This window comes from Corythoichthys intestinalis, chromosome 1 (genome assembly GCF_030265065.1).
Source record: "Corythoichthys intestinalis isolate RoL2023-P3 chromosome 1, ASM3026506v1, whole genome shotgun sequence".
NCBI classification, from domain to species: domain Eukaryota; kingdom Metazoa; phylum Chordata; class Actinopteri; order Syngnathiformes; family Syngnathidae; genus Corythoichthys; species Corythoichthys intestinalis.
In genome coordinates, this window is record NC_080395.1 from 54,379,540 (window position 1) to 54,394,592 (window position 15,053).

At 38.9% G+C, this 15,053-nt stretch overlaps 1 protein-coding gene across 2 annotated transcripts in view; it reads right to left on the bottom strand.

Moving 5' to 3' along the window:
- The window catches only part of galns (galactosamine (N-acetyl)-6-sulfatase), a 56,000-nt gene that overhangs the window by 6,290 nt on the left and 34,657 nt on the right, over nt 1-15,053 (bottom strand). For both annotated transcript variants that reach the window (XM_057850417.1, XM_057850424.1), the window contains one exon: nt 7,433-7,554. In XM_057850417.1, the coding sequence (XP_057706400.1) occupies nt 7,433-7,554 (122 nt within the window). The remainder of the gene's footprint in view (nt 1-7,432; nt 7,555-15,053) is intronic.

Consider the following 15,053-nt stretch of genomic DNA (forward strand, 5'->3'; position numbering starts at 1 on the left):
ATCTATTGGTGTAAATACCTTATAATACAGTGAGGACAGCTGCGGCTTATAGTCCAGTGCAGCTTATCTATGAAAAAAAAATCTGTTTTCGTGTCACATTTGGTGGGTGCTTATAGTCAGGTGTGCCTTGTAGTGCAAATAATTTAGGTATTTAGATTTAGAATTTTGTTGTTGATTGGTCAGTGTTTTTGTACATTAAGCCACATTACATACATACAATATGATAACTGATATAAACACACAGGGACAAACAAACAAGCCCACACACGTGGTGCCCTACATGGTCTATTTCAAAACTATTATAGAATTTCTAACATTAGACCTACACATTTTGCTGATGTTGCTTCTTAACGAAAGATATTGCAGTCTGATCAAATAATTACGGGAGTAATTATCCATTTTCACACTGCGTATTATGAGTAATTGTACATCTGCAGAAAATGCAAACAAAGACTGTATAATAGAATAGAATAGAATAGAATAGAATAGAATAGAATAGAATAGAATAGAATAGAATAGAACTTCATTATCATTGTCAGCAACAAATGAACATTGTGAACAACAAAATTTGACCAAAGAGATTTTAAAAATATTTTAGACTTGTGAGAGTGCCTGCCGTACAAACTTGGTATTGCAAAGTATAAAGCAATTGTCATTTGCACACCATTTACTCATTAGTTGTAAGGTAGTTGCAATTTGTCCTGCTGATTGGAGACTTCCTTCACTATTGTTTATCATTAACCAAGTCATTGTGATGTATGTACAGCTACTGTTGTGAGCTATGTTTTCTCCTCACTAGCCCAATAAATCTATCCCTTGTCGCGCTGTCAGCCTAAGTATCTCTTTTCATTCACTGTATCTCAGCCCGACTTGAGGTTGAGGGAGACACACAACGAAAACGGAAAATTTTATGTGAGGAGTCCTATGCCTCACTCACTGGTAAGTTAGTGTCTTAATACAGTTAAAACTGCCTATGACACCAAAAGCCTGTTTACTTCATATTTCACACTGTATTTTATGCTCCTGAATGAAATGGACCGCTTGGATGTGTGTGGAAGCGATCATTTTATTTATTCAATTTTTTGACAGGCACCATGAAAATGAATAACTTCCTGTTTTGAGGAGGAATACGAATGTGACGTCACCCAGGTGAGTATCTCACAATACAGCATTGCTTTATAGCATGCAGATGGACTGCGGATTCAGCTGATTTTGCGGACTAATTTGTTTATTTTTCACATCACGCCAGCCAAATGTTCTGCAGGGATTTGTTGCTGTACCAGGGAGAGGCGTGTGAGCCTTTTTGGGTTTCAAAAAGTTCCCGTTCACCCGCGGAAAATGGCCAAAACAAGTCCGACATCTGTGGGCCCATTGGACGTACGAGGAAGTGAGCAAACATCGTATTTTGTATTATGTCAAATATTGGGATCATGGAACACGTTTTAATACGGAGGTGGCTTGCAATTTGTGGCTGGCAATGCTCCTTGTCCACCGAGAATGTCACTCGGCTGACGACCAGCAGCTTGTCCCACACCCCCCAGTCCTTCGCGTGCCCACCGGGAGAGCTCTATAGACCCTACTCACGTGACGTCACAGCCACGCCCCCGCGCCATGTTGTCCGTATACTCGTCATGTTAATGCATTAGCGCTTCGTAAATTCCTCCTATTATGGTGTGTTTTTCTGCTCGTTAACATTAATAATCAAAATGGTGAAGTCGTGTGTGGCGGTTGGTTGCAAAAACAGAGAAGATAGACAGAGAGACTTGAAGTTTTACCGTATTCCGAGAGACCCGGAGAGGAGACTGAGATTGACTGCTGCAATTCGACGAGAAAACTGGGCTCCAAACGACTACCACAGATTATGTAGTAGTCATTTTATATCTGGTAAAATGCATTTAATATATATTTAGAGGGTTTTGGGCTGACAACCACAATTAAGATCATTGCTAGGCTAATCGCCGACAATACACTCAGACGTTGTGAATGAACTACCTGAAAATATATAATTATAAGGGGATAATCAGACAGTTGTCATACAATTAATTTACAATTTCACTATTGAGGTCAAAAGCCAAAAAATAAATTCAACTAGGGACAATCTGGAGTAGTGCTATCGCACTTCGTATTTGTTACGTATTATATATGTATGTAGTGAGAGTGCTATCGCTAAACCATATAAACATTAAAAGCCCTAGCTCCATTGACAAATGACATGAAATACATTAGACTTGACAGTGGATGTTAGCAAGAACAAAAGATTTTGAATTGAAAATTTCGTAACTCACCCGAGCACACGATAGATTCCTGCCGAATTTTCGTGGACGAGGACTTGTTTCACCCAACCAGCAACCAAGTATTTATAAGCCTCCAAGCTCTTAAAGTTTTTCAAACTTTCGTGAGAATAGGCTGATTTTGTGTGGACAAGATAGTTGTAAATATCAGGATAGCAGATGTCAGGCGAAGACGGCGGGTCGAAAAACATCGATTTAGGCATCAAATACGGATCTGGCGAATGGATAAACTGAAGCTTTTCCACGTAACGCCTTTTATGCAACGCATCCAATGAGTTTACAGCGTCAGATAACACCGGGGCTTCCATGAATTGTTCTATAACTTACACGACTAATTGAAAACAATGAGAATAGGTCTAAAAAATAGGTACAATATGGCGGCCGGATACAGCGACACGTTATTTTGTGACGTACGTGAGTAGGGTCTATAATCTGCTTATTGCCCTCTTCGTGCACCCGGTGTTCTGTCAAATTTTCCACCCTATCAAAAAGTGCAACTTTGTATTAAAACGGCCGCGAATACAGTGATTACAAAGTAAACGCAATGTTGGATCCAAAACGTAAAAAAGCCCTCCGAATCGACGCTCTCTTCCTCGTCTTCTTCCCCAGCCCGCTGAACAGCGGCCAAAAGAAACTCTCATGCTGCTGGTCTGAATTAGTTCATTTTAGGGCTGCAGCTATCGAATATTTTAATAATCGAGTAATCGACTGAAAATTCTATCGATTAATCGAGTAATCGGATAAAACAAATATATTTTTAGGTGAAGAGCAATTATACATATACATGAGAAAACAAGACATTTCATGTAATCTTGAACCATTTTCAGTCAATCAATGTCTTTATTTTCGATGTATATTGTTGAAAATAGCCAACAATTGCATCTCAGATGTAACTAGAATTAAAAAAAAAAGACTAATTCACTGCTTTCACTCAAAACACTTTTAGATCTTATTAATATATATATATATCTTACCTAAAAATGCCATTACGCTTGATAACACACATCACTTAAAAGTTAGGATTTTTTTCCCACGTGTTTCAATTGAATTTCTCTTTGTGTCAAGCCATTTTTAAGTTCTAGTTAAGTTTTAAGTTAGTCTAAACTGTAAGTCCTGATAGGATTTTGAGTTTTTGCTGTGTTCAAAATAAATGTTTGATACAGGCCGTATTGGAGCACATTAGGGACCAGTGCTACTTGGTGTTTTATCCAGCAATGACCACTGAGCTAAAATTGATAGTTAGCATGATTAAGTTTTTATTTTACACCCTCATCACTCCACAATGCTATGTTATGTTAAAGCCTGTATGTAAGACACGTTAGCCACGCATCGACAGTGGTCTTAATTAATTGAAACCTAGCCCTCCGCAGGGCTAACGTTCCGTGAGCTAGTAGCGACAGTAACGTTAATCTTATTTATTAGCCCTTAGCGCTCTTTATTAGCGCTTAGCGCTGTACTGCTTTAAGATGGCGGCTGTTTACAAACGCTGCCCAGACGCGGCCGAGTCTGTAATTTGGCATCTAGTTCAACATACATGTGATCTCTATGAGACGGACCAGACGCTGCCTGTTACCAATGTAGCATTATGCGGGCTAGTATTTAGCAACGTCGGCGTCGTTTGTGGCGGCTGTCGGCTGCGGTAAGTTTTTTTTTTCTTCTTCTTCCTCTTCCTCTCCGCACGTGACAGCGCGCTGTCCCGCATTAAAAGTAGTCCTAGCAAAACGTGATGCTTAGAGCTGTCAAAATAAACGATTACTCGAGGTGAATAAAATTACTCGGATCAGTTTTTAAACTCGAGTTACTCGAGTTGCTCGAGTACTCGTTTCAGCTCTAGTTCATTTAATCCAACAAAGGTAATCCAAACGCAAACAAAACAGCAAATGAGAGAATGAGGAAACCAAAATGAATCCACTTAAAATGTAAATCCAAAAACATAAAGCGATAGATAGAGAGAAATAGAGAGGTCTAAAAACTATCAGGCTCTCTCTGGTTTCTGCCTTCGCACTGCCCACACACACAGCTACTTCCGCCTTTATCGTCCAATGTGACGTCACAAGCCAGTCCCCATGAAATAAAATAAAATAAATCACCATGAACATGAACAATAAAACTAAACCATCACTTAGGCTCTTACACACTACAAACTTTCTTTAAATAAAGGAATATTTACCTATGTTGATCATGGACGGACATGTAGAAAAGTTCTGCTCTGACACATCCTGCCATGTTAGCTGCACAAGAACTGCACGCCGCTCTCTTACTGTTTATGTCCTCACCCTGCAGTTAAGGATTAATTTACGCCATATTCGTGTTGACCATGTGGCAGCTACGTGCTTCTCCGACGTTGGCTGGTTTGTCGGCAGTCATTCTCCAGCTGCTTCCCCGGCAAACAAGCTCTCCTGCCCGCAGCAGGGGAACAACGAGCTGTAACTTGCTCACCGCCGGTCTTTGCCAATCGACAACCCCGCCGCCGTGTGACATGATCCGTGCTAGTTTTGTGTAATTTTTCGCTTCAAAAGGCGAGAATAAGACTTTGAAACATCCCCCGTTTCGGGTTAGCATGTCGGCTAGCTGTCACACCTCCTGGTTTGTTTACACTCTCTGAAACCACGGCAGGGAAAAGACAAAAGTCGGACTAACTCCGGTGGCATAAAATTTCGTTCGAGAAAGTGCAAGAAGTAGACAGTTTTAACTATTATGGAATAATTTTGCCATATCGTACTGAATAAATGCATTTTTAATATTTCATTCTCCATTTAGCACAAGACTGTTATTTGTCATGACCATAGCATTTATTTAGCAATTGGGGAAAAATACTGAGATAAAAAGAATATCCTGTAAAAATATTAGAGTAGAGAGATTGAAACAATGACATTTTGCGATTCTCTTCGTCACATTTTCCTCGTTCTGAATAATTCCCCCTCAATGGGCTAAATTCTAAATCGGATGAAACCATGACCCTGCCGACGTCATTCTCCTGTTGAGGACGCTAGAGCGCTACAATGACAGGCAAGCGGTAAACGGCAGATTTAAAGACTAATTTCTCGTCACCTGCGCTTTGCCAAATTATTGTATATAGTCGAATCGTCTCAAAATATGATTCTAATTCACATAATAATGCTATTTAAGACTTTTGTTTATCCTGTCATAGGCAGTTTAAGTTTGATTGTGCCAGTAGCTATACTGCAGGGGTCGGCAACTTACGACACGCGTGTCAGCATTGGCACGCGAAGGGTTAACCAGTGACACGCGAGCGCATGGCAAAAAAAAAAAAAAAAAAGAAAAAAAAAAAAAAAGAAAAAAACGCCTTTTTACCTGAATTTCAGACATTTTCTGTTGCGCGCCCTGTTATTTAAGCCACACACACATCCAAGGGAATTCATGTGCTTGCTCGTCGCGGCTCCACCCGGGCCCGCGCCCGAGGCTTCCATGCGCACCACGAGAGGGGGCTCCACTCGGGTTCTCGCCCGAGGCTTCCGTGCGCACCGCGATAGGGAAGCTTTCTCTCCCCGGGGAAAGGCTCGCTCCTCGCGGCTCCACCCGGGCCCGCGCCCGAGCCTTTCGTGCGCACCGCAAGAGCCAGCCTCCCGGGGGCCGCGGCGGCTCCACCCGGGCCTGTGCCTCTCCCCGGGGAGAACAAGTGTCAAACGTCATTACGAGACAAAACATGAAAATTCATTCAAGGAGGAGTCTGACAAGGCAGAGACATTAAAACGTGCTGTGTCCAGGTAGTGTAAACAAAAACACCCTGAAAACCTTTTGTCACTGCTAAAAACACCGCCACCGAAGCAAGCTATCACTTTGCTCACTGCATTGCAAAGCAAGGAAAACCTGATGAAAAAAAGAAAAACTGATGGCGAATATATCAAAGAGGCGATCTTGTCAAGATCAGAGGTTTTGGTTGATGGCTTGACTAACAAAGAGACACTCAAAAAAAAGGGATAAGCAGCTAAAAGTCACAAAGTAAAACCCCGAAATCAGAGCTGAGCCAAGGAAAACAGGGCCAGGGATCACATTAAGGTAGGCATCTTTTATCTTTGTAATATAAAAGAATATCTAAAATGCTGCATATAATTTACTGTTTAAGTTGATAGTGAACAACTAGCTAGTGAACTGTTGCACTTATTTTCAAGTTTTGACATTTTCTACAATATGCATTTATTTTTTAGTTAATTGAAAAAGAATGGTAGTTATACGATTTCAATATATGTTCATGTTGTTTTCTTTGGGGTAAAATTACAGCTCTGTTGGATATACAAAATTGGATGTGCGTCATTAATCTCGGTGTGGCACACTGATTGACAAGAAAATTTGAAAGTGGCACTCCACACCAAAAAGGTTGCTGACCCCAAATAAAGCGTATTAGTCCCTATTACCGTTTCTTTAAAAATATTGAAAATTGATTTCTATATGTACATCTGCAACAGTTTATCACTACTTGTTCCTATTTTTGTGGTTTTGTAGGGTAGGATGGGTGGGGATTAAACAACTACCGCACCCATAAGGATTTACAGTGGCCCTGGATGACACCTACCTGACCAAAACAAAGCAGCAGGAGCGAGAGTGAGAGAGTACGTGATCGGATCGGGACAGCTTTATCAAATACTACATTTATTTATTTAATTGAAAAAAAAATCTGCGATGGACTGAGGACGTGAACTTTGAAGCGCGAAGTAGCGAGGGATCACTGTAAACACCTTTCAAATGAACAATTTGTGCAGCTATATGTACGATGCCTATTCACACCCTCATTCAATAAACTTAGCTCACCCTCTGAGCTGAGGCCCAAATACTCCAAAGCCTATTAAACAGCACACTCTCTGAATTTAGAGCTGAACAATTTATCTTGCAATTTTAACCCGCAGTGGCGTGAGACAGTAATCTTAAGAAGGCTGTTTGCAATCACAAAGACAAGGGTGCAATCAGGCGCACTATAGCTGAGCAGATCAATTGTCCGCCCGCTTATTTCTGCCACTGAATCCACATTGATCCCATAACTATTCTGCGTTAGTAGCAGACAAAGGTTTTCACATCATTTCATAGTACTCCTTTTCTCAGTTTTCATGGTTTTGTTTAGCTCACCTATCCCATCTCCTCACACCCAACAACGCCATCAAACTGGACTATTTCAAGCAACTGACCTGATCGGGAACTTCTCACCAGGATCCCGGCCCAGGTGGAAAATGAGAGGCTGCAGTGTATGCTCCTTCTGCTCATGTGTGGTGACGCCTGGGACTTCCTGACCGGGGCAGAAATTCACACCCTTGAAGAGAACAGTGATAATTTTTAGACTTTTTAGACATCATATACTGTACTTGCACATTTACTAAAACAAGGTACAAAAAGTACAGTAGCATGCAATAGCACCAAAGATATCCAGCTTTCAGCTCTGAACTTTGGCTGGGACACTTTTAAAATGTATTCCTCTTCTGGCTAAGCCATTTAAAATATATATACATATATATATGGCGAAAAACACTCAGGTGACTTGAAGTTTCGCTCTGAGACCCCCAATTTGGCCAACTTTCAAAATTGTCCGATATGCATGTGTGATACATCATGGGAAAGCTTAAAATCTCCATTTTCTGGGGGAAGAAAAATTTTGAACAGGAGGGCATTTTTTTTTTTTTTTTTTTTAAGAAAAAAATGTTTTTTTAAACAGCAAAACTCTATCTAGAGGTGAGAGCATGTGTGACCATAATTACAGACGCCATGACTTTAACGAGATATTATCACGTACTTTCTTTGTTTCGATCCAAAAACTTCATGTAGCATGTATCACTGAGTGTCAAGACACAGCTGTGAATGGCCACAGCTGGATTTTTTTGGGGGGATTTAATGGGTGAAACATGGTAATATAACAAGGGTCGCGATACAGAAATCGCAGACATCAAGGAGTGGTCTAGAGATTCTTTTTCATATATTTACCCTTTTAAACATTTTTTTTTCTTCTTCAATTTTTCTTTGTTTGGATCGATTATTTATCATCTAACTTATCGGACAAAATGTGACAGTAACAAAAAAACTATAATTAAGCGATAGTTATGAGGTAGATATCCGTGACTTTTTTACAGATGCCATTTTTTTCATTGTGACATAATTTGTTTAAGTTTAAAATATGTGAGTGAATAATTTTTTAAATTTGTTTTTTGTTTTTTTCCAACAAATATGAGACATCAATCAATGATTCTAAGCTAAAGACGACAGGCATTTTCGAATAAAAAAATATAATTACCTTCGTTTTATGGCTGGGTTGAAACAAAAACGGTTGCGCGACGTCTGTAAATGGAGGTTTTCAGGGTAAAACGGACAAATTAAAAATAGTTTGGGGGCTTAATGTGCCATGAATCTGCTATGGCAGCATATAGACGTATTGTTCTATCAAAAACAACAGTTGTTTTGGCTTAAAATACAGCAGTTTCTTTTAAAGAGAAGTGCAAGAGCAGAAACTGCTTTTTCAGTGTTGTCAGTGTTTTCCGCCATATACTAGTATATATATACTGTATATATATATATCATTTGAATGTCTGTTTTGGGTTACTGTCGTACTGAAAGATAAAGTTCCTCTTTATTGTTATTTCGTTACAGTTTTTGTAATGACAAATGAAGAATTAATTCACTCATTCATCTTTCCAGCAAATGCCTAAAGGTTTTCTGCCAACAGTGGTTAGAAAAAGTAAATGTTTGAAATAATGCTAAAAAGTTTAACCTTTGTTTCATTCATTACCATGTTTCCCAAAAAGTGCTTTAAGGTTTGTTTTACAAAATTTAGCCAGGATCTAAATTCATTTATGATATAAGCTTGCTATCTTGGTACACCAAAACTCATAGTAAGATGGAGGGTTGATGTCCCACAAGGATCAGTTCTAGGCACTCCTATCTAGTCCTGTCTAGTATTGTATGCTCTGCAGCAGTGGTTAGGAAATCGAAATGTTTGAAATTATGCTCAAAAAAGTTTAACCTTAGTTTAATTGGACCATTTTTCCCAAAAAAGTGGTTTAAGGTTTGTTTTACAAAATGTAGGCTTGCTACCTTGGTATACCAAAACCCAAACATATGAAGATGGGAGGTTGATACAAGGATCGATTGTAGGCACTCTTATGTAGTATAATATTTTGGTAGTATTAGCTAGTATTATTCGCAAATATAACATTAGCAAAACGTTGTTATGCTCATAATACATGCACTTAAAATTGAAGCCCCTTTCTGACTTATATCTAGGTAAATTCCCATGTAAGGTGACGAGGGATTTACCCGTGTCATGGCTTTCAGACGTGGGGAGATATCCTGGGAATAACCCGGGTTGGACCCTGTCAGACGCAGCGCTCTCCGTGCAGGGATGGCGGAGGACGGGATTATAGTCCTGACTAGGCACGTGCCGGTTACCGGTTTCACGGTTTACCGTGGTGTGAAAACATCACGGTTTCAAAACCACAAAAATTTTCCGTCAGACCGTAGTACGGTATACGCGAATTTTCATGTGTCAAAAATGCAGCCAGAAGTGGCTTGGCACAGCAGCGCTCAGCCCCTCCCGTTTGTTGCTGCGTGTGAAAGTGACGTTATCGGCTTGACAGCCAGTGAACCCAAAAACAAATCATCCAAACATAAGGCGTACTTTTCTCCAATTTATTGAGCTCTCAGATCATGGTAAGTGGAATATACAAAATTAATACATTTAAAACGTACAATTGTATTTTTCCATGTGTGAGTAGCATCAACAGCTTAGCACCATGAAAAGTTCGCCAAAAACAAAACACACAATTTCCTTTCAAATTCAATATACAAACTAACTCAAAGCTTACAAAGACGAATGGTAGCCTAGGCTTAGCTGGGGGAGCAACTTCGTCGAGTGTTACAGCCGCAGAGTGAGAAAACCAGCTTGATTCGCTTGAATGAAAAGGAAAAGGGGATAGCATCAAAGATCGCTAATAATGAAAGATGCTCTTGCCCTAAGCACAAATCCACGTTCGCTGGATCAAGGAGAGGTCTCACTCCCAATGTTTTTTTTACTTCTTTGTTTAGATGAAACCTTTCCACAACAATATTTACACTTTAAACTAACTTATACATTTTAAACTTATGAACTTATGAATTCTTTGTTTTTTAACACATAGGCGTGACATGTATAACTAGAGCTGACACAGTGGCTGAAAATGGCAAACCTTCACTTGAGCTTTTCCACCCTCAAAAAAAAGTCATGCAGTAAAATTAAAAAAAAAAAATATTCAGAAGTGTTTTTACTTTTTTTATGGAAATTGTTTTGTTCTTGCTCTAATCCTGAGCAACTTGAGCTGTGGCTGTGGGTATAGTCTATAAGTTATATTTATTTCAATTTTATTTGAAATATTTGTTTTTTTATTGATAATTTATTTTAACAATATATTCATGTTCCAGTTTGCAACGTTGCAATGTTCTGAATTTTTTTTTTAAGTCCTGTTCAATGGAAAAAAAAATATTTTTAACCCATACATCTCAAAATAACACATTTTGGAGCTATAATTGCAATACCGTGATACCGTGAAACCGTGGTATTTTTGCCCACGGTTATCGTACCGTCAAAATCTCATACCGGCACATGCCTAGTCCTGACATGACGTCATTTTTGGTTGGCATCGGCAACCAAATAAACCACTCATTTCCAAAGATGGACGATGGACTGTCTCTTCGTTGGCTCAACGATCCAGTAGCAATTTAATTTCGTTATGTTTCCAGTTTAACCCTTTAAGGTCTGGGCCTATTTTGTCTGATTTTGCATGCCTTTGAAGTTGCCTTTATATTTCAAAGAAAGAATTGTTTACGATGGCCTGGTTTGGTCCCTTTTTTTGTGACACCTTGAACTTCATGTCCAAATTGTTGTTTCCTTCACTGATCAATTATAAATCATCATTTTGGGCCCAAAAAGACCAAAAATTCCAAAATCGTTTTGTCAAAATTTTTAATATTGATGTCCAATTGACAACCAAACATGCGTAACGAACCGTTTTGAAACTTTGTAATATTTATTCAACATGTTAGGATGAACATTCAACCAAAAAAATTTAGAATAAATAGTCTTATATTTGACAATTCAACATAAACAACAGGTATAGCCATAGGCGTTTTTTGCCTTTATACATGCTCCAGTCAAAACAGGTTATATATAGCAGACCTAACAGTGAAGAACAGTGAAAAAATATATACCATCTAACACAAAAAGTGTTTAGAGGCCATCTCTTTATGAGTTTAGGTATTGCGGCCAATCGCCTGATGAAAACTATGTACACACAATCAAGCTTCTTGAACACACATTTATATACACAAATTGAGAAGATTGATGTGGGAAAAAATATATATATATAACATTGGGGGGAAAAAAGCATTTTCAAAAATATTTACAATAAACAAGTTAAATTTTTTTCAGTCATGCCACTCCGAAAAGCAGTTTCGTCCTGGAATTAGACACGGCTACATCACACAGCTCACACTTCCATGGGGTGTCGGTCCTCTTTCCACCCTTCCATTTTCATTTCACTTTGCTTTCATTGTCACTATAAATGTACATGAAAATAAGTCAGTATTTATGAAAATAATAAAGTATAAAATAAAAATATATACAGCAATAAATAATAATGGAAATCTATATGTATGACAATAGAAAGAATACCATAGCTGAATATGTGCTACATCCCTAATCTTCATATAGAAAGAAGAACACCACAAATTATAAATTCCTGCCTGGGATACCCACAGTGCACGTACGACTTTGATCTGATATGCACATTTTATTATTATATACACAAACACACACTTATATTGCATCAAAATTAACTTTGTCTTGCAATATCAAAAGAAACTTTCAAAAGAAACGTTTTCAGCATGAAAAAAAAGAGTGAGTTGGTTTACCTCTGCTCGTCGATGGCGTCACCCACGTGTTCCAATCCGTCACTATCTTCACTCGAGGACTCTTCCGAAGAAGACGATGATGACGAATTTGGACCATCCTCTTCCTCAAGTTGATCAGAAGCACAATTGCTTGCGCTAAATTTAGTTTTCCGTTCATTGTCAAAGTCACACAAAGTCGCTGCTCGATCCAGCAGTATCCAACTGGCCGTCGCTCGCCACCTCGCTGCTTCAGAACACTCCTCCTCCCTCTCGTTCGGTTGAACCTCGCACCGCAGTTATAGTTATAATAAAAAAAAAAAAAAAAACGCATTTTGTGCTTCCACTGTGACTTCGAAAGGGTTCGTTTGATTTGTGTTTTTTTCATGGAGCTTCCGTTTTGAAAAAGGACTAGAAATGATGGAAATATAGACATAAACAAATGATCCATGCAGCGTTTTAATGTTTTTTTGAGAGGACAATAAAACTATAAAACTTAAATGACAATATCTCACGTTCTAGTCGGTCGATTGACTTCAAATAATAACGAGAGTAAACCGCAACTTCCGCACTTTAAAACGAGACCAACCAACGGCATGTGGGTGACGTAATTAAAACGTGAGGGTGCTTCAAAGACGACGTGCGCTGAGGACGCGCTGGCGCGTCCTTCGACTCTCAAGGGTTAAGTTTGCCATTTTCAGTTTGCTACGTTGATAGTTGGGATGTTTGTTTTCCACTTGTCGTCTTACTGCAAAGAAAGAGGAAATGGCAATCCCGCCATGATATTTACGTCTTCAGCTTTTGCGCTCCGACCCGGGATTTACCCTGCTTTCACACATGCCGCGTACGGCATAGGTCCCGGAAATTATACTAGGACACGACCCGGTAAATGTTTGCGTAATCGACCCGGGAAATTGACATCACACAAAATGGCTACCTGTTTAAAATGCGATATTTAAACAGTGTTCAGGTGTGTGTGAAAGGTGCTTAAATAACCTGCTCGGTTGCAGCATTTTAGAGGCATGCCTTGTTGAGATTAAACAATAAATGTTCACTAATTTTTTTGCTTCTGTATCCTGAAAAGACTGCTATGTTGATTATTGGCCTGCCTAGACACACACTTGTATTTAAGGATACTACTTAAAATTTCCATATTACTATTACTCAAAGTGACACAGCAAAAAAATCTAGATGTAACATTCGACCCAGCTCTTTTCAGTCGAGCATTAGGAATATTACTAAAACGGCATTTTTTTTCATCCCCCACAACATTGCAAAGATAAGACCCATCTTATCCATTAGTAAAGCGTAGACAATAATTCACACAGTAGTCATGTCTCGCTTTGGCTATTGTAATGTCTTGTTCTCTGGTCCTTCCACGTCTAATACAAAACGGTTGCAAATGGTACAGAATACTGGAGGAAAGCTTTCTCACCAGGATGAGAACGTTAAATCACACTACTTCTATAGTGGCTAATTTGCATTGGCACCTAATTCACTTGCAATGCGATTTTAAGATCCTGTTACTTACTTATAAAAATATTACATGGCTTGGCACGTTCTTACCTTGTCTACTTAGTTAAACAATATGTTCCTTCCCAGAACCTACGTTCTCAACATACAGGTAATTTGGTGACACCGACATTAAAAGAGAAGTTTGCGTGTTTTATCTTTTAGGTGCTAGTACTCTGAAACCTTTGAGTCATTTTTTTGTGATTAAGTGCCATATGAATAAATGTGACTTGATTTGACATGTCGCATGTCAGAAACAAACAGTGCTTGCCATACATTCTTGCAGCTTTGATTTTTTTTTTCTACTGCCTTGGAAATTTTCTTTTCTTTTCTGTACCACTACACTGACTTATATCTTTGAACAATGAGATCCGTTTGATGCTGTGGAAGCCCTCTGTGGACCATGGCCTGTGCTGTATGATGTGATCAGAATCAAGAACTCAAATAACGTTTTTTTCTGTCACGCTCTCACTGCAGTCACAGCTATGCCAAATTTCTTTACATGATAGATGAGAAAATGAAAACAAAAATAAAACAATTATCACTGACCAATGCAAACCTCTATTCTTACGTCGTCTTTATTGTTTCTTGCGATCCTCGATGAGCAAGGAAAGATTTGAAATCACCTTTTACTCATGTTGCTAAGAAGCTACATTTGAAACATCTGACTTGGGGTTGGGGTTAATCAGAGACAATCTATTCAGGGTCACTAGTCAATTGTACATATAGATTCACACTTACATTCCCACCACTAACTGTAAAGGAAATACCTCATTGATAGACCCACCCGGCCCGATAACAGTTATCCTTTCTTTATTTTTTTGGATGCGAAACGTTTTTGTTTTTTTTAATTATTTGACTCAAACTTGAATAAATTAGGTGTACATGTGAGTGATATCAGCACAGGGAAAACAATAATTAGCAGCAATATATTTTTCCTACACCCCCCCCCCCCCCCAAAAAAAAATAGAATAGGATAAATACATAGATAAAGCTATTTTATATCATCAAATGAAAACAATCATATCACCGGTTTTCTGTGGTCTATCACTGCCAAATAAAAACGGAGTGAGTTTGAAGTGTGAAATAGTTTTTTTTAGGGTGCTTTAAAGATGCCATGTCAATGATCACGCAGGCTTGATCGTAGGACTCATGAGGGTTAATATACGAAGCACAACATTTCGTGCAAACTGCAAACAAAATCTGAGGTAAACTTGTTAATACAAACCAAAAAAACAACCTTCTATACTGCATTAATTTTTGGGCCACTCATGCGGCTTAGTTGTCTTCCATTATCTTCATGACAAGCGACAATACATCGACCAATGAGATGAGCGGGATTTCGTATTGTCATTGTGATACTCGTATGCTCATTGGTTTCAAAGCAGGAGA